This window comes from Nicotiana sylvestris, chromosome 1 (genome assembly GCF_000393655.2).
Source record: "Nicotiana sylvestris chromosome 1, ASM39365v2, whole genome shotgun sequence".
Taxonomy (NCBI): Eukaryota; Viridiplantae; Streptophyta; class Magnoliopsida; order Solanales; family Solanaceae; genus Nicotiana; species Nicotiana sylvestris.
In genome coordinates this window covers 121,650,638-121,670,801 of record NC_091057.1, presented here as the reverse complement: position 1 = coordinate 121,670,801, position 20,164 = coordinate 121,650,638, and the positions used below count along the sequence as shown (strand labels likewise).

The window sequence follows — 20,164 nt, the reverse complement described above, 5'->3', positions numbered from 1 at the left end:
CCCAGTTGTTGTGCTTGAAAAACCCACAAAGAATCGCTCAAAACCGAGCTCTAGAACTCAAAAAAATGTGAAAAATGGCTAACCCTCGGAATAAAGTACTTTTATATTCTGCCTAGGTATTTGTACATCGCGATTGTAGAAAAGGAGTTGCGATCGCGAAGAAGGAAAAGTCTGCTACTAGCAAGTGCATTATACGCAATCACGAAGAAGAAAAGCACTGATGCCCCAAAAACGTGCTACGCTATCACGAAATGGTGAATGCGATCGCAAAAGGGAACCAGCTGGGCCTATGCTACGCGAACATGGACACATACACACGAACGCGTTGAAGGGAAAAGCAGACATATACGTTCGTAGACAAAAGCATGCGAACGTGTAGAGTAAATATTTCCTGCCTCATAAAATGACACTACGCGGTCGTGGAAGATATGATTCGATCGCGATGAAGGAAACCAGTAACCAGCAGAACAACAATCCAAAAATAGAAGGAAATGGCCTGTAGCCCATCCGAAACACACCCGAAGCCCCCGGGACACCGTCTAAACATACCAAAAAGTCCCATAACCCAATACGAACTTGCTTGAGGTCTCAAATCACATCAAACAATGTCGAAACTACGAATCACACCATGAATCAAACTCATGAACTTTCAAATCTTCTAACTTCTAAAACTCGCACTGAAACCTATCAAATTAACCAGGAATGACGTCAAATTTTGAAGGCAAGTCCCAAATGACACAATGGAGCTGTTCCAACTCTCGGTCAAACCTCTCAACCTTCCAAACTTTAATTTTTCCAATTTTTGCGAAAATGCTTCAAATTACCCTACAGACCTCTAAATCCAAATTTGGATGCACGCCTAAGTCCAAAATCACCATATGAAGCTGTTGAAATCATCAAAACCTCATTCCAGAGTTGTTTACACAAAAGTCAAATTTCGGTTAACTCTTACTACTTAAGCTTCCAAAACTAGAATCCTTCTTCCAAATTGACACGAATCACCTGATAACCAAACTCGACCACGCATGTAAGCCATAACACATAATACAAAGCTTTTCAAAACTTTATGACGCTGAACGGGACTTTAAATTCTCAAAAATGATCGGTTGGATCATTATAAATTTATTTAATTTTCTATAGAATCCGTCCAAAATTGTTAAATATTAATTATTATTTTCTAATTTCTGGCCCGTTCAGTCAGAAATCTGGGTGTTTTTGGTAAATCTAGGCAGTTGTCTGACTGTTTTTATCAAAAATAGTCGGAATTTTCTGTAAAACTGGGCAGAATTCTGCTCAATTTTGAGCTACACCACCTGTCAAACTATTACAATACAATAACGCCAACAACCCATCAATAAATATAGCATCTAAACCAACAATACCAACCATTAACACAATCTAAACCAATAATACCAACCATTAGCTCAATCTAAACCAACCATTGGCACAATCTAAACCAACAAATCCATTAAACCTAACAATTGGGCATAAAAACAACCAAATAGTAGCCCACATTCAAGTTTAAAAACAAAACATAAAGTTGTATCTCACAATCAAGTTTACCAATTAACCAAAATACCACACCTAAACTACTACACATTAGATTCAGTTTGTTCATCCTCATCATCAGATGGATCATGCCCATGTTTTCTCATGAATTTCTGCATCTTAACAAATGTTCCGAATTAGGAGTCCAACTGTTGCTTCAAATCACGAATTGCTTTTCTCATATCTTCCATTTGTTCTTGATTTTGTGAAGAAGAAGAATTGGCTAAGAGTGGATTTAGATGACATGTAGGTCGACGTACTCCAACTCCGTGAACTTTGCCTTTGTTTACTCCACTTGCTGCCTCTGTCCACAACGAAGCCATATCATCATGTGTTGATTGAGTTGAAAGAGGCTGAGTTTGTTGTCATTCTTTCACCCTTTTATGATAATCTTCCTGAAATGAAAACATAATTATTATGTAAAAAAACTAATATTGATAAACCATAAATAATTATGAAGTTAGTATTTTACATATGTGTCCGACACACGCGTCTCCACCTAGTATTCTCTTTTACCATCCTTCTTTTTTTTTTCATATGCATCTCCTCGAAGATCTCAGTGTGACTCATATCTCACCCTCTTCTTTTTCCTTCATAAAAAGGTATGAGTTAGATATTACAATCGTAAAATTCTATATGTAAAACTAAGAAAATTTTTATAAGTAATTACCAATCTTAGTTTATGGGCCGCAAAACTAGTTGAACCTCATGTGTGCAATGATCCACCTTTACTGGAGGCACAATTTGCCTTTTCTTGTTCAATCTTCTTCTTCCATTCTGCGGTATTCCATTTCTCTAGATGTTTATCCCAAACATCTTCTCTTAACCACCCAGGAATTTTACCAGCATTCTAAGCAGCGAACAAAGTATCTTTAATTCGCTTAGCAGCCTTTCTTCTCGAAAATATTATTTATTTCATTTTGATGTTGAGGATGCCATGTACACTTTATCTACAATATAAAAAAGTAACATTAGATGAAGACGATAATTATTAAATAAATGCAATTAATTTTTACCCTAAATTAATTCCACATTTGATCTTTGATGTTGTGTGGTATATGTATCCAAGAATTCCATGACTCATGATAAAATGGCTTCATAGAATCCACAACCAAATGTGTAGACTAAAAGGATGGCAAAAACCTGCATTAAAATTAACATATATATAATTTATAAACATATCTAAAAGCACATTCAAAACTTAAAAAATAGTATAATAACCTTCTTACCCATCCCCGTAGGGGACGATTATTAATCGATTATAACTATCAAATTGTACATCCCCTCCAAGATTCTGCCTGTGTCTACTAGATGGTGCAGAAGCAACACTATTTATAGCTGGGTGAGAGCCTCCAATATCTAACCTAGATATGCTGGGAATGGATGATGATGATGGAGTGGAAGATGATGGAGCAACAAAAGACAACCATCATGCTGACTACCATGAAAGCTCGGGGATGCAGCAGCTGGTGAGCCACCATGCTGACTACCATGAAAGCCCGAGGGTGCAGCAGCTAGTGAGCCAGTATGCTGACTACCATAAAAGCTCGGGGTTCAACGGCTGGTGAGCCACCATGCTGACTACCATGAAAGCCCGGTGAAGATGGTATAGAAGGTGGGGGTACAAAGTTAAAACCAGTGTTACTTTGACTTCCTTTGATAGGCATAGAATAATAATAAACTGAATTATTAGATGGAGGGGAGATAATGAACATGGTATATGGAAATGAAGTCGATTGAGGAGGATGAGGAACAGGATGGCGAGGAAGAGGGGGGCTCATATTTGGCATACTTGAGGTAGTTGGAACATATTATATTTTCTTCATAGATTTCATTTTTCCATTCCCCTTAGATGCCATATGTAATATAATCATAATAAAATACAAAACAAAAAATACAACAAGTGATAGTAAATATAAAATAATTATTCTACAATTTAAACGACTAAAGAAATAAATAAACAACCTAACAAGTAATAAAAATATAAAATAATTTACAACATAATAGATAATTAAAGGAATTACATAAAATACTTAACACGTCATAAAAGCATACAACAATTCTTCAAATATATTAAATGATTGAAGGAAGAACAACATAAAAACGAATAACAAGTTAATCCTCATCGTTATCTTCATAGTAATCATCTAATTATTCATCATTGCTTGTTTCACTTTCATCTCGTAATTCTTCCTCATCACTTGTTTCATGTTCAACACCTCTATCTTCGTCCTCATTTGGTCTAAGGATAGAAGGATCAAATTCTTCACATATCCCTTCATTATACTGCAATTCATCTGTTAATTTATCATCCACTATTGATTCAACATTTGAATTGTCAATTTTTGTATGCCACATCTAATGCATCTTCGACTTTCACTCTACCCACAGGCTTTATTTTCAAAACTACCCGCCATGCAAACTTATTCTTGCTCAAAGGATAAGGAGCATAATACACTTGCTTCACCTTTTGTCCAATGATAAAGGGATCATAAAGTCTATATTGCCCCGTGTTTCTAATTTTAACTATTTTGTACTAAGTGTGCACCTTTGTACCTCTATTCGGTGTTGGATCATACCATTTCCATAGAAAGAGTACCAAATTTTTCTTCGGCCAACCTACTATATATTCCAATTCCAAAATCTCTTGAAGCACACCATAATAATCAACATCTCCATCACCTTTCACCCACACCCCACTATTTTTGGTTTTATTTTCATTAGACCATTCTTCTATATGAAACTTGTACCTATTGACCAAGTATTTATACATTATTCTGACTGTAGAGTCAGGTTCCCAAGCTATATCACGTAAAAATGGGTCATTAATGCCATTAGATGAATCATAAACCTATATATATAATTAAATATAATTTAGAATTTCAAAAATACTTATAATTAATTTACATATAATAAAAATCATGTTAAATAATAAGTAATACTTGCAAATTCTTTAAACCACTCTGAAATCTTGGGATAAACAACATCTTGCCCATATGTACCCACCCAAAGTAGCTGCCATTATACCTTTTATTAGTTAAATCAGTGGTAGATCTAATATAAAAGCCAGTAATATATACGAATATAACTTACCTATAATAAGGTTGGACCTCAGGCAATTCAACAATACATGTGTTGTTGCTAACTTTAGCTCCACCTCAGACAACCTTCGTTTTGGACTATTTTTTGGACCTCCTTTACCTGATTGATTAAAAATGGAAAAGGGTGGTGCCAAAGGATCGATTTCGACGACATTCTGATTCTGTCTATCTCTCAAATATGGCACATCAAGTTCAAAATAGTATGAACAGAAGTAAGATGTTTATTTATCCACATATGACTCGTATATTGGACCCTCAATTTTTGATCTATTTTTATGGTCCATTTACATTTGCCAATTGTCCTGATTAGTGTTATTTTTACATGAAACAATTCTTATATAATCAGTCGTTTTAAGCTCTAGCATGTTGTCAGTGGTTTGAGGTCATGAGTAGCTTCACTTCAGGTATTATGACTTGTACGTATGGTCGGAATTGAATTTCGAAAAGTTTGGAGTTGATTTGGAAAGAAAATCCTAATTTCGGAAGCTTAAAGTTGGAAGAATTGACTAATATTTGAATTTTGAGTAAATCGGGATTTGAAGGTTCCAACAAGTTCGTGTGATAATTTTGGACTTGGGCATATGTCTAGATCGGGTTTTGAATAACCCGAGAACATTTCGGCACCTACTGTGGAAAGTTGGCATTTTGGAAGGATTTCATAAATTTGGGTTGAAGTAAATTTCAATGTTATTGATGTCCGTTTGGGATTCCGAGTCTGGGAACAGCTCCGTATGGTGATTCTGGTCTTAGGAGCGCATCCAGATATGGATTTGGAGGTCCGCAGGTTATTTCGAGGTCTTTTGGTGAAAGTTAGAAATTTGAAGGTTTTTGGAAAGTTTGATATGGAGTGGGATTTTTGATATTGGGGTCAGATTCCAATTCAGAAAGTTGGAGTAGGTCTGCAATATCGAATGTGGCTTGTTTGCAAAATTTGAAGTCAATCGGACGTGATTTGATAGGTTTCGGCATCGAATGTAGAACTTTGAAGATTTAAAGTTCATTAAGCTTGAATTGGGGTGTGATTCATGATTTCGACGATGTTTGACGTGATTTGAGGCCTCGAGCAATTTCGTGTCATGTTTTGGGACAGGTTGATGTGCTTAGACGGGGTCCAGGGGGCCTCAGGTGTGTTTCGGGGTGGTTTCGGTTCAATTTTGGATGAAAAGTTGTTGCTTGTTCTGCTGGTTTCTGGTCTGGGCTGCAGGTCTCACAAATGTGAGGTTTTGATCGCATTTGCGAGGAAGGAGTTCGCATTTGCGTGGGTGGGAAATTTCTGAGGGGTTCGCATTTGCGAACATTTTATCATTTTTGGGAATTTTCCCTCTTCACATTTGCAAAGATTGTGGTCGCAAATGTGACCTTGGCACAGGTGGCTCTGCTTTGCATTTGCGATGCTTTTGTCGCAATTGCGACTATCGCATTTGCGAATAAGATGTCGCAAATTGCAACATCTACGACTGGTGCACGAGCTTTTATTTCGAGACTTAGCTCATTTCCTTCATTTCTCCACTTGGTCTTGGACGATTTTGAGAGCATTTTTGAGAGGGGTTCCATCAACATCTAGAGGTAAGTGATTCCTATTGATTCTTTAGCTAAATACATGCATCATAAGTAGATTTAACGTGGAAAAATGATGGGATTTATGGGATTTTTTAGCAAAACCTAGATTTTTGATAAAAAGGGGATTTACCCACGAAACTAGTTATGGAATTTAGTGAAAATTATATATTTGAGTTCATGAGGTTATGGGTAATAATTTTCCTCAAAATTTCCGGAATCCGGGTATGTGGTCCCGAGAGTGAATTTTAGGAATTCTTCAATTTGGGCTGGAAAATCACTTTAATAGTTGGGATATGAACTCTTGAACATGTATTGACTATTTTAAATAACATTTGACTAGTTTCGAGTCATTTGATACCGAATTGAGGGTTTAAAGCATAATTGTGGATCGGAACATAAGGCGAGGTAAGTCTCATGCTTAACTCTGTGAGGGGAAAACCACGCCTAGGTGATATATTTAATATGTGTAACTTATTGTGGGGTCTACGTACGCACGAGGTGATGAGAGTCTATACGTAGTTAGATTCATGTTATTGTCTGGGTAGACTTAGGTTCACACCATGTTATACTTGTACCACATGGGATTATTTTTGCTCGTTTAATTATTTTATTTCACATTATGACTTGAGACTAGACATTCGTAGAGTGATAGACTTGCTATTGTAGATGTAATGTCTCAATCGGTTGCTTTTAATTATAGATTCTCGTTCCCCTAAATAAGACTTCTCGCACATGCTTTTGTTGTTTTATGACTTGTGGGGATGGTTAGTTCAGATTTGGAAGGATTCGGGTTAAAATCGGAACACTTGGTTCCTTAAGGTTGGCTTAAACTGCTAAGATTGACTTCGGTAAATATTTTGAGTAAAGATCTCGAAATCGGGATTTTACGGTACCAATAGGCTCGTATGATAATTTCGAACTTAAGCGTATGTTCAGATCGGGTCTTGGACGATCCGGGAGCGTTTAAGCGCCAAATAGTGAAAGTTGGAATTTTGAGCAAATTCCATAGGTTTGGATTGAAATGGATTTTTACATTCTACACGTCCGTTTGGGATTTCGAGCCTGAGAATAGCTCCTTTTGGTGATTCTGGACTTCGGAGCGCGTCCGGAAGTTCCGGAAGTTAGAGTAGGTCCATAATGTCATTTAAGACTTGCACGCAAAATTTGGCATCATTCCGAGTTGATTTGATAGGAATCGGACGCACAAAAGTGTTTTTAGAAGTTTTCGAGTTCATGAGTGAATTCATGCATTTTGGCATCCGATTCGTGGTTTTTGATGTTATTTTAGTGTTCCGATCACGCGAGCAAGTTTGTATGATATTGTTAGGCTTGTGTGGGTGCTTGATGTGGAGCCCCGAGGGATCGGGTGAGTTTCAGACGTTTGGAAGGGGTGAGAAAACACATCCGTTCTCTGGTGTTTTTGCGCAGCAGTTGCAGGTCTCACAAATGCGAGAAACTGTTCGCTAATGCGAACCTTGCATTTGTGATAAGAGCTTCGCATTGCGAAGCAACTCAGCCTGGGGCAGTGTTTGCATTTGCGTTACCTGAGCTGCATTGGCAACCTCAAAGTGTTTGCATTTGCGACCCCTCCGTCGCATTTGCAACCTCAGCAGCTGAAGCCCAGGGTCTGCATTTGTGAACCAAGTGTCGCAAATACGACATCAGAGACCTGTGCCCAACTCATTTAATATGGAACTTAGACCATTTATCTCATTTCACTTCATCTCTTGGGCGATTTTTGGAGCTTTCGGAAGAGGGTTTTTACTTAGCACTTTGAGGTAAGTAATTTCTACACAACATGAGTTAAATACATATATTATAGGTAGATTAACATGTAAAAATTTGTGAAAATCAACGGATTTGATGAAAACCTAGGTTTTTCATAAAAATAAGATTTGACCACGAAATTGGTTATGGAACTTGGTAAAAATCATATATTTATGTTCCTAAGGTCATAGTAACAACTTTCATCAAAATATCCAGAATCCAGGCACATAGGCCCGAGGGTAAATTTTAGGAATCTTGCATTTAGGGTTGGGTAATCACTTCAATAATGGGGATATGAACTTTTGAGCATAAATTGATTAGTTTATACACTATTTGAATAGTTTTGGATCGTTTGGCACCAATTTGGAGGTTTGAGCACATTCTTGAGCCGGGAAGTAGGCTTTGAGATGAGGTAAGTCTCTTTTCTAATCTTGTAATCGGGAATTAACCGCATAGGTGAATAAAAAAAATGTTTGTACCTATTTGTGGGGGATACGTACGTACGAGGTGACGAGAGTCTATACGTAGCTACTATTATGCTATTGTCCGGGTAGTTTAGGACCCATATCATGCTTTATTTGAAATGTTTGCACCCCTACGTGTTGATTTAATTGGTTAAGTCATATTGGAAGTTGATAAAAGAACTGTAAAAGGTAAAAATTACTTACTTGAAGTTACGAATGAGACACTTGACTATATATGAGAATATGTGTTTTATTTGAAATATTTTCTATTTGTGGAGTGGGTCGAACGCCTAGGTAGCAGATAGATGCATCTATGGGTCGTTCCATTAGACCCTCGGTAGTGCACAGTTTAAATATTATGTTGGATCGGGCCGTACGACCTCGACATAATTTGCGCATGAAAATCTCTTTGGAACTATTCATAATTGATATTGCTTAAATGTCTTGAAATGCAAGTTGTTAAATGATGAAACTAAACTTGGGATTTAATATTTGTGAAAGAAGAATTTATTATTCCCTATTTTTGAGATTTCAGTATTATTCATGAAATCCATGCTTAGTATAAAATTTTGATATATCATTGTTAGCCCATAGTAAGTGCCAAAGTCGATCCCTCATCACTACTTCTTCAAGGTTAAACTGGATACTTATTGGGTACATAATGTTTATGTACGCATGCTACACTTCTGTACTTAATTGTATAGGATCTAAGGTGAGTGCATCTGGTTACCAGTCAAATTTGATCTCCGCTTCGAGACTACACGTTGAACTGCCCTTTCGAGCTGTACTATAGCAGCCAAAGTCTTCCTTTTGTTATATTTTTCTGTCTATTACATTTCAGATAGTAGACTAGTACTCTTTTGTATATTCTACTAGAACTTGTGACACCGGGTCTTGGCATACATTAGTCGACTTATGATTTTGGGGTTGTATTTTTATAGTTGTCATTTCATTTAGCTCCTTTCATTTCAATCACTATAAAAATCCATTAATCATTAAATTCTTTAAATTTAAGGAAAGTTAACTGTTTGAAAAACTTAATAAAAATGGAATTTACTAGACTGTTCACTGTTGGCTTGTCTAGCAATGGTGTTGGGTGCCATCACGACCTAAACTAAAATTGGGTTGTGACAACATGTATCACAAAAATAGGTTCACGTAGGTCTCATAAGTTATGGGCAGACCTAAAAGAGTCTTGCGGATCGGTGCAGAGACGTGTATACTTATCTTTGAGAGGCTATAGGGTGTTAGGAAACTACTCTTTATTCATATTCTATTGTGCAGTTGATGGTATACTAAGTTTATTTCTTCTATTCTCTCACAGATGGTGAGAACGTGTGCGGCAAAAGTTCTGGACCCAGGAGAAGCTGCTCTCTCTATTGCTAGAGGCCGAGGCAGAGGCCGGGGGGGCGCCAGCCCGAGGTAGGGGACAATGACACCCCAGAGTCGCCCCAGTTGTACCACCAGTGGATCTAGCGAAGGATTCCATAGTTGAGAAGCAGGGCAAGGTTCCCGCATCAAAGCTAGCCCCGATAGATTTCACATCACTATCGGGCTTTCAGGAGGTCATGGGCCGTATGCTGTGGTTCATGAACACTATGACCCAGGCTGGTTTATTTCCAGTGGACCCAGCCACATCTCAGGTGGGAGGGGGAGCATAGACCTCTACTGCCCAGGCATAGGGGCATGCATCTGCCATATATCAAACTTGGGGTGCACTACCCATGGACGGAGCCCAGCCAGTTGCAACAGCTGAACCTGAGCCCAGACCAGCTACAGCTGGCAAGCCGTAGAAGCTATTGGATAGATGGACTAGGCTACATACTCCTGTCTTCAGAAGTGAATGTCATGAGGATCCCAAGGACTTCATTGATCAATGCAGGAACAGACTGCACAACATGAGGATATTGTTGGAGTCGCATGGGGCAGATTTCACTACTTTCTAGTTGGAGGGCATGGCCCATAGGTGGTGGCAGTCTTATCTTCTTGGTAGACTAGCAGGTTCTCCTCCCATGACTTGGGACCACTTCACATGCCTATTCTTGGACAGGTATATCCCACCCTCAGGTATTCAGGCTACTATGGCCCGGAAGGTTGAGATGGGGACTTCTTATCAGCTAGTAGTGGAGATCGCTCGGAGGATTGTAGGTTACCGTCTGAGTGATAAAGAGCAGATGAAGAGGGACAAGAGGGTTTGTTATTATGGAGAGTTTAAAGGTGCCCCAGCTAGGGAGGTCAATTTGGCAGGGGTCAGTCTAGCAGGCTCACAAATCCAGCACCACTACCTCCTCGGGGTACTCCGGCACGACCCTATTTTAGTGCCATGCCAGAGAGCTCTTACTTCCCACCAGCTATTCAGGGTTCTTCCAGTGGGTACTCAAGCCACCAGGGTTCTTCCAGGTCCTATTTCAGTGGCATGCCAAAGAGTTCATACCTCTTACCAGCTATTCAAGGATCTTCTAGTGGGTCTTCAGGCCATCAAGGCCAAACTTCTAAGCAGCGGATCACTGCACTAAGGGATTTTTTGAGTGCGGAGATTTAAGTCACGCATGGAGATTATACCCCAGGCTTCGAGGCAAGGCAGTGCAACAGGACCAGCTACTCATGATTACAACACCGGTTGTCCGGCCGCCTAGAGGTGGAGGGCAGGCTGGTAGTGGCCATCCTAGAGGTGGAGGCCAGGCAGGGGGAGTTTAACCAGCTACTGTTCAGTCAGGTAGAGGCCAGCCAGCCGGTGCTCCAGCCAGGTTCTATGCCATTCCGTCCAAACCAAATGTAGTGGCCTTAGATGCAATGATCACAGGTATTATTTTTGTCTACGGTAGGGATGTTTCGATCTAGGATCTACCTATTCATATGTATCATCTCTATTTTCTCATTTCTTAGATATTCCTCGTGAGTCCTTGCGTACTCATATTTATGTGTCCACTCCGGTGGGTAATTTTGTGGTTGTGGATCGGATCTATCGGTCCTGTGTAATCATATTATGTAGTTACGAGACTAGAGCAGACCTTCTATTGTTTGATATGACCGACTTTGAAGTCATCCTGGGCATGGACTGGTTATTCCTATATCACGCCATCCTTGATTGCCATGCCAAGATTGTTACTTTAGCGATTCTAGAATTGTCGAGATTGGAGTGGAAGGGTTCATATGTTAGTACATCTGGTCGAGTCATCTCTTTTATGAAGGCTTGACATATGGTCGAGAAGGGTTGTTTGGCTTATCTAGCTTATGTTCGGGATACTACTACAAAGACTCCTGTGAATTATTCAGTGCTAGTAGTCTGATATTCGCCGATGTGTTTCCTTCTGATCTTTCAGGAAGGCCACCATATCGTGATATCAAATTCTGTATTGACTTGGCTCTAGGTACCCAGCCTATATTTATCCCACCATACCGCATGACTCCAAAAGAGTTGAAGGAGTTAAAGGAACAACTTGAGGAGTTGCTAGCAAAAGGGTTCATCAAGCTAAGTGTATCGCCTTAGGGTGCACCAGTGTTATTTGTGAAGAAGAAAGATAGGACTATGCGGATGTGCATTTAATACCGCCGATTGAACAAGGTTACCATCAAGAAAAAGTACCTGTTACCGCATATTGACGACTTGTTTGACCAGTTGTATGGTGATGGGGTGTTCTCCATGATTGACTTGAGATCAGGGTACCATCAGTTGAAGATTCGGGACTCGGATGTTCTGAAAACCGCTTTTTGTACTAGATTTTGCCATTATGAGTTTCTAGTGATCTCATTCGACTTGACTAATGCCCCATCGGCGTTTATGGATTTGATGAACAGTGTGTTCATGCATTATATTGATTTGTTTGTCATTATCTTCATTGATGACATTTTGATCTACTCGCGTAGTATGGAGGAGCATGAGCAGCATTTAAGAGTGGTGCTTCAGACCTTGAGGGAATAGAAGCTATATGCTAAGTTCTTCAAGTGTGAGTTTTGGCTAGAGTCTGTGGCATTCTTGGGGCATGTCGTATCAGGCGAGGGTATTAAGGTGGATCCCAAGATAATTGAGGCAGTTCAGAGATGACCTCGTCCTACTCTAGCGACTGAGATCAGGAGTTTCTTGGGGCTCGCAGGTTATTATCACCGGTTTGTGGAGGGTTTTTCATCCATTGCAACACCTTTGACTAGATAGACCCAGAAGGGTGCTCTATTTCGTTGGTCCGATGATTGTGAGGCGAGCTTTCAGAAACTCAAGACAACCTTGACTACAGTGCTGGTTCTAGTGTTACCTTCCGCTTCGGGGATATATACGGTTTATTGTGATGCTTCATGCATTGGCTTCGGTTGTGTACTGATGCAGGAGAATCGAGTTATTGTATACGTTTCACATTAGCTGAAGGTCCATGAGAAGAACTACCCTGTGCACGATCTAGAGTTAGCCATGATTGTTCAAGCTCTTAAGATCTGGAGGCATTATCTTTATAGGGTTTCATGTGAGGTTTATACTGATCATTGCACCTTACAACATTTGTTCAAGCAAAGGGATCTCAATTTGGGGCAGCACAAATGGCTTAAGTTACTGTAGGATTATGACATCACCATTTTTTACCATCCGACAAGGCAAATGTAGTCTTGGATGCCTTGAGCAGAAAGGCAGAGAGTATGGGCAGCTTGGCATTCATTACAGCAGAGTAGAGGCCATTAGCTTTGGACATTCATTCCTTGGCTAACATACTTGTGAGGTTGGACATTTCAGAGCCCAACCGAGTTCTTGCATACGCTGTTGCTCAGTCTTCACTATTGGAGCATATCAAGGCTCGACAGTTTGATGATCCACATTTGAAAGTCCTCAGAGAGACGATACTACAGAGTGGTGCCAAGGAGGTTTCTATCGGCGAGGATGGTGTTCTGCGACTCCAGGGTCGTCTATGTGTTCCTAATACCGACGGCTTGAAAAGGAGGATTCTAGAATAGGCACACAATTCTCGGTATTCCATTCATCCAGGTGCTACGAAGATTTTTTGTGACTTGAAACAGCATTATTGTTGGAAACGGATGAAGAATGACATAGTTGAGTATGTATCTAGGTACCTAAATTGCCAACAGGTTAAGTATGAGCACCAGAGGCCAGGTCACCTACTCTACCAGATGACTATACCGGATTGGAAATGGGAGTGCATCACTATGGACTTTGTAGTTAGGTTACCACGGACCTTGCGGAGGTTTGTTGCAGTTTGAATCATTATCTATAGGTTGACCAAATCGGCACACTTCATCCTGGTTGTGACTACGTATACTTCAGAGAGGCTAGCCCAGATTTATATTCAGGAGATAGTTTGGTTGCATTGTGTGCCCATTTCCATCATATCAGATAGAGGCCTCAGTTTACTTTATATTTCTTAAGATCCATACAGAGTGAGTTGGGGACCTGTGTAGAGCTCAGCACAACAATTCATCCACAGACAAACAAGCAGTCAGAGTGGACAGTTCAGATCCTAGAGGACATGCTTAGAGCATGTCTGATTGAATTTGGAGGGTAGTGGGACCGATTCTTACCTTTGGCCTAGTTTGCTTACAACAACAGTTATCAGTCCAAAATCGAGATGACTCCATTTGAGGCTATATATGGTCGGCGATTTCGTTCTCCCATAGGGTGGTTTGAGCCCGACGAGGCTAAACTATATGGTACTAATTTGGTGAAGGATGTCTTGGAAAAGGTGAAGTCGATTCAGGAGAGACTTCGTACAGCACAGACCAGAAAGAAGAGTTATACGTACCAGAAGGCACATGATGTATCATTTACGGTACGCGAGAAGGTTCTCTTAAAGGTCTCTCCGATGAAGTGTATTATGAGATTCGGGAAGAAGGGCAAGCTGAGCCCAAGGTTTATAGGCCCATTTTAATTGTTGAAGGGAGTTGGAGAGGTTGCTTATGAGCTTGTTTTACCTCCCAGCCTATCAGGAGTTCATCCGATTTTTCATGTGTCTATTCTCCAGAGGTATCACGCCGACATGTCACATATGTTAGACTCCATCACTATTCAGCTAGATGAGAGACTGGGTTATGACGACGAGCCAGTTTCCATTGTTGCTAGACAGGATCGTCAGTTGAGATCCAAGCGGATTTCCACGGCAAAGGTTCAGTGGAGGGGACAACCGGCCAAAGAGGTGACCTGGGAGTCTGAGGAGGACATGCGGAGTAGATATCCACACTTATTCAGCACTCCAGGTATGATTCTAAACTCGTTAGAGGACGAACGTTTGTTTAAGAAGTGGAGAATGTAACGACCTGACCGGTTGTTTTGCTTTCTAGAACCATGTCTTGCTAAATAAGACTTCCCATACATGCTTTTTTGTTATATGACTTGCAGGGATGGTTAGTTTGGGATTTGGAAGGGTTCAGGTTGAAATCGGAACACTTGGTTCCTTAAGGTTGGCTTAAAAGGTTAAGTTTGACTTCGATCAATATTTTGAGTAAATGACCTCGGAATCCGGATTTGACTGTTCCAATAGGTTTATATGATGATTTCAGACTTGGGCGTATGTTTGGATCGGGTTTTGGATGACCTGGGAGCATTTCGGCGCCTAATAGTGAAAGTTGGCATTTTGAGCAAATTCCATAAGTTTGGGTTGAAATAGATTTTTACATTCGAGATGTTCGTTTGGGATTTCGAGCTTGGGAATAGCTCCGTATGGTGATTATGTACTTGGAAGCGCATCTGGAAGTGGATTCGGATGTACGTAGGTTGTTTCGGGGTCATTTGGTGAAAGTTAGAGATTTGAAGTTTTGGAAATATCGAGGGTGGACTTTTTGATATCGGGTTTGGATTCCAGTTCCGGAAGTTTAAGTAGGTCTGTAATGTCATTTAAGACTTGCAAGCAAAATTTGGCGTCATTCCAAGTTGATTTGATAGGAATCGGATGCGCGGAAGTGTTTTTAGAAGTTTTTGAGTTCATGAGTGAATTCATGTGTTTCGGCGTCCGATTTGCGGTTTTTGATGTTATTTCAGTATTCCAGTTGCGCGAGCAAGTTTGTATGATATTATTAGGCTTATGTGGGTGGTTGGTGTGGAGCCTTGAGGGCTCAGGTGAGTTTCAGAAGTTCGGAAGGGGTGAGAAAACACATCTGTTTTCTAGTGTTTCTGGGCAGCAGTTGCAGGTCTCGCAAATGCGAACCGCGCATTTGCAAGAAGATCTTTGCAATTACGAAGCAGCTCCGGCTGGGGCAGTGTTCGCATTTGCGACGCCTGAGCCGCATTTGCGACCTCAGCAGTGTTCGCATTTGCGACCCCTCCATCATATTTGCTACCTCAGCAGCTGAAGCCCAGGGTCCGCATTTGCGAGTGTTATATCGCGCTTTTTCGTATGTTATGGTTTCATCGTAAGTTAATCGACGTAAGTTCGGGGAGGAGATTATATTGAAATTTTAAGCATTATGCTATTTCAAATAAGTGATAAGTAAATTCGTGAAGGTGAGAGGGGAGGCAAGTCAAAGAAAACAAATTTTCGTCCAAGTTTAGCATGTTGGGATAAAATACAGCTCAAGCTAAAATACTTGATATTTATGGACTAGTGTCATACGAGGTACCACATGACAATAATAGTAAGGTGTATAAAGTATGTGAAAAGTGAGTAGTATTTTAAGTAAGTGGGAATAATTCTCAATTATGTGGGTACTTGGTTAATTATTGGGTAATGTAACATTACCTAGTTAATTAATAACTACTGGTAGATTAATTAAAAACGTTGGATAAATATCAAAATTTCCCCCATCCCCAAAACGTGGCAGCAATGCCATTTCTTAAGATCATGACTATTAGCTAGTCTTGATTAGTTGGCATGCCAAAATAAATTCAAGAAGACACCTCACCTTTTCTTATACTTTGTATACAATCAAAACCTTAGCACTCTTGCAATCAAAAAAACATAAACATTAGAATTCTTTCAAACAAGGAAAAAATTGGCCATTTTTTTTAAAAGGCTTTCAATAAAATTCTTTCTCAAAACACTTCAATGAAATTACTACATTAATAACGTGAGTTCTTCAACCAAAATCCGACGAGGTTTCTTAGCATAATTAGCAACGTGAGATTTTGAGATTCTAAGGCAGTACGGTGCAACCTTTTTGAAGAATATTATACGGATTTTTTCTACTCCAGGATAGTTAAAGCTATCCATTTTTCTTTTTGGCATGATCTATACGACACAAGCGAAACGAGCAAATGCAAAACTTCCATAAATTATTCTATTCGTAGAAATTCTAGAGATGTGTATATTCTTATTCTCCCATAAGTGTTATTATTCTATCATTTGTTCATGGGTCTCAGAAAATACGTCTATTTCTTGATATTAATCAGAGGCAAAATGGTCTTATGACACTCTGAAAGCTTTTATTGGCGTATTTATCATGCATTGCATTTATTTACATTGACCCATGACTAGATGACATTATATACGTGTATATATATAAATATATGATGTAATATGAGAAAAAGTTACGGCGTTATATATGCACCACTACCTGATCAGTTGGTATACGTCGATGATTTTGCCCACATTGGCCGAGATGATATGATGGGATGCCCTCAGATGCCTGATGATGTTATGAAACATGTACTATACACGACATGAAAGGAGGATTCTAGAGGAGACACACAATTCTCGGTATTCCATTCATCCAGGTGCTACGAAGATGTTTTGTGACTTGAAACAGCATTATTGTTGGCAACGGATGAAGAAGGACATAGTTAAGTATATATCTAGGTGCCTAAATTGCCAGCAGGTTAAGTATGAGGACCCGAGGCCAGGTCGCCTACTCTACCAGATGACCATACCGGAGTGGAAATGGGAGCGCATCACTATGGACTTTGTAGTTGGGTTACCATGGACCTTGCGAAAATTTGTTTCAATTTGGGTCATTATCGATAGGTTGATCAAATCGACACACTTCATCCCAGTTGTGACTACGTATACTTCAGAGATGCTGGCTCAGTTTTATATTCAGGAGATAGTTTGGTTGCATGGTGTGCCTGTTTCCATCATATCAGATAGATGCCCTCAGTTTACTTCATATTTCTTGAGAGCCGTACAGAGTGAGTTGGGGACCTGTGTAGAGCTCAGCACAACAATTCATTCACAGACCGACGAGCAATCGGAGTGGACAGTTCAGATCTTAAAGGACATGTTCAGAGCATGTTTGATTGACTTTGGAGGGCAGTGGGACCGATTCTTACCTTTGGTCGAGTTTGCTTACAACAACAGTTATTAGTCCAGCATCAAGATGACTCCATTTGAGGCTATATATAGTTGGCGATGTCGTTCTCCCATAGGGTGGTTTGAGCCCGATGAGGCTAAACTATATGGTACTAATTTGGTAAAGGATGCCTTGGAAAAGGTGAAGTCGATTCAGGAGAGACTTCGTACAGCACAGACCAGAGAGAAGAGTTATACGGACCAGAAGGCACATGATGTATCATTTATGGTACGTGAGAAGGTTCTCTTAAAGGTCTCTCCGATGAAGTGTATTATGAGATTCGGGAAGAAGGGCAAGCTGAGCCCAAGGTTTATAGGCCCATTTTAAGTGTTGAAGGGAGTTGGAGAGGTTGCTTATGAGCTTGTTTTACCTCCCAGCCTATCAGGAGTTCTTCCGGTTTTTCATGTGTCTATTCTCCAGAGGTATCACGCCAACCTGTCACATATGTTAGACTCCAGCACTATTCAGCTAGATGAGAGACTGGGTTATGACGACGAGCCAGTTGCCATTGTTGCTAGACAGGATCGTCAGTTGAGATCCAAGCGGATTTCCACGGCAAAGGTTCAGTGGAAGGGACAACCGGCCAAAGAGGTGACCTGGGAGTCTGAGGAGGACATGCGGAGTAGATATCCATACTTATTCAGCACTCCAGGTATGATTCTAAACTCGTTAGAGGACGAACGTTTGTTTAAGAAGTGGAGAATGTAACGACTTGACCGGTTGTTTTGCTTTCTAGAACCATGTCTTGCTAAATAAGACTTCCTGTACGTGCTTTTCTATTATATGACTTGTGGGAATAGTTAGTTCGGGACTTGGAAGGGTTCGGCTTGAAATCAGAACACTTGGTTCCTTAAGGTTGGCTTAAAAGGATAAGTTTGACCTCGATCAACATTTTGAGTAAATGACCTTAGAATCCGAATTTGACGGTTCCAATAGGTTCATATAATGATTTCATACTTTGGCGTATGTTTGGATCGAGTTTTGGATAACCTGGGAGCGTTTCGGCGTCTAATAGTGAAAGTTGGCATTTTGAGCAAATTCCATAAGTTTGGGTGGAAATGGATTTTTACATTCTAGACGTTCGTTTGGGATTTCGATCTTGGGAATAGCTCTGTATGGTGATTATGTACTTGGAAGCGCGTCTGGAAGTGGATTCGGATGTACGTAGGTTGTTTCGGGGTCATTTGGTGAAAGTTAGAGATTTGAAGTTTTGGAAATATCGAGGGTAGACTTTTTGATATCGGGTTCGGATTCCAGTTCCGGAAGTTTAAGTAGGTCAGTAATATCATTTAAGACTTGAAAACAAAATTTGGCATCATTCCAAGTTGATAGGAATCGGACATGCGGAAGTGTTTTTAGAAGTTTTCAAGTTCATGAGTGAACTTGAAAACAAAATTTGGCATCATTTAAGACTTGATAGGAATCGGACGTGCGGAAGTGTTTTTAGAAGTTTTTGAGTTCATGAGTGAATTCAGCGTTTCGACGTTCGATTTGTGGTTTTTGATGTTATATCAGTGTTCCAGTTGCGCGAGAAAGTTTGTATGATATTATTAGGCTTATGTGGGTGGTTGGTGTAGAGCCTTGTGGGCTCGGGTAAGTTTCGGACGTTCGGGAGGGGTGAGAAAACACATTAGTTTTCTTGTGTTTCTAGGTATCGCGCCTCCTTTTTCCTTCCGCGGAATCGGGTTCATGATATTTGGTTGGGACAACTCTTTCCTTTTGGGAAATGGGCTTTGCAATTTTGAAGAGACGTCACCTAACGATTTTAAGATGCGTTAGGACACCTATAGGGTTCATTCATAACTAGGTTTGGTAACCAGAGATAGGGTAAGGGTTTGAAATTATCCTAAGGGGAAGGTGTTAGGCACCCCTCAGGATCCACTAGTGTGGTTCCCGGCCAGACAGTTTTTGTAAATTTGTGCAATTAGCAAATAAATAAGTATGGCTGAAATAGTAGGGGATTTAAGTTTAAATACACAAGTGTTTGAAAACAATTAGTGAAAGGTGAAATTTTAAAAAGAATTACAATCTAAAGCATGCTTATGAATGTAAAAGGTTGCCCTAGGTTTGTTTGTAATATGGATCACATCAATGCAATACCCGGTATGACACTCCTCAAAGAGGGGCTACGCGTGGTATTAACGCACCGGTCATCATATCTATATCTACTCTTTCCCACTCCGTGAAGGTAATTAAAGCGAGGGTTGGTCCCGACCCCTATTGCATGTTGTTACCCGTCCCTTCCTATCAGTCCCGGAGGAATTTAGGACTTCTATTCTATGAGGGAGGTTCTAGGCATACCCTCAGGTTTAAAGGCAAAATGCTAGGTGACAAACAAGAACACATAGGACTATATTTAAAGGGAGCATGGAAGACAAACGAAAGGCTCAAATATACCTCCGCATACAATGCATATGAACAGCATGACTCATACATAGATAAAGTCTGAATTCAGAATTCTAAAGCATGGTATCTAAGTAATAATAGCAGAACCAGATTTATTGCATGACT

At 40.1% G+C, this 20,164-nt stretch overlaps 1 protein-coding gene across 1 annotated transcript; it reads left to right on the top strand.

Annotated features, from left to right (window-relative positions):
• The first annotated feature begins 17,680 nt into the window (after positions 1–17,680).
• Positions 17,681–18,361, top strand: LOC138874141 (uncharacterized). The gene is made up of 2 exons (XM_070152648.1): positions 17,681–17,881; positions 18,074–18,361. Exons 1-2 carry the CDS (start codon positions 17,681–17,683, stop codon positions 18,359–18,361), a joined length of 489 nt encoding a protein of 162 aa, XP_070008749.1.
• The last annotated feature ends 1,803 nt before the right edge of the window (positions 18,362–20,164 follow it).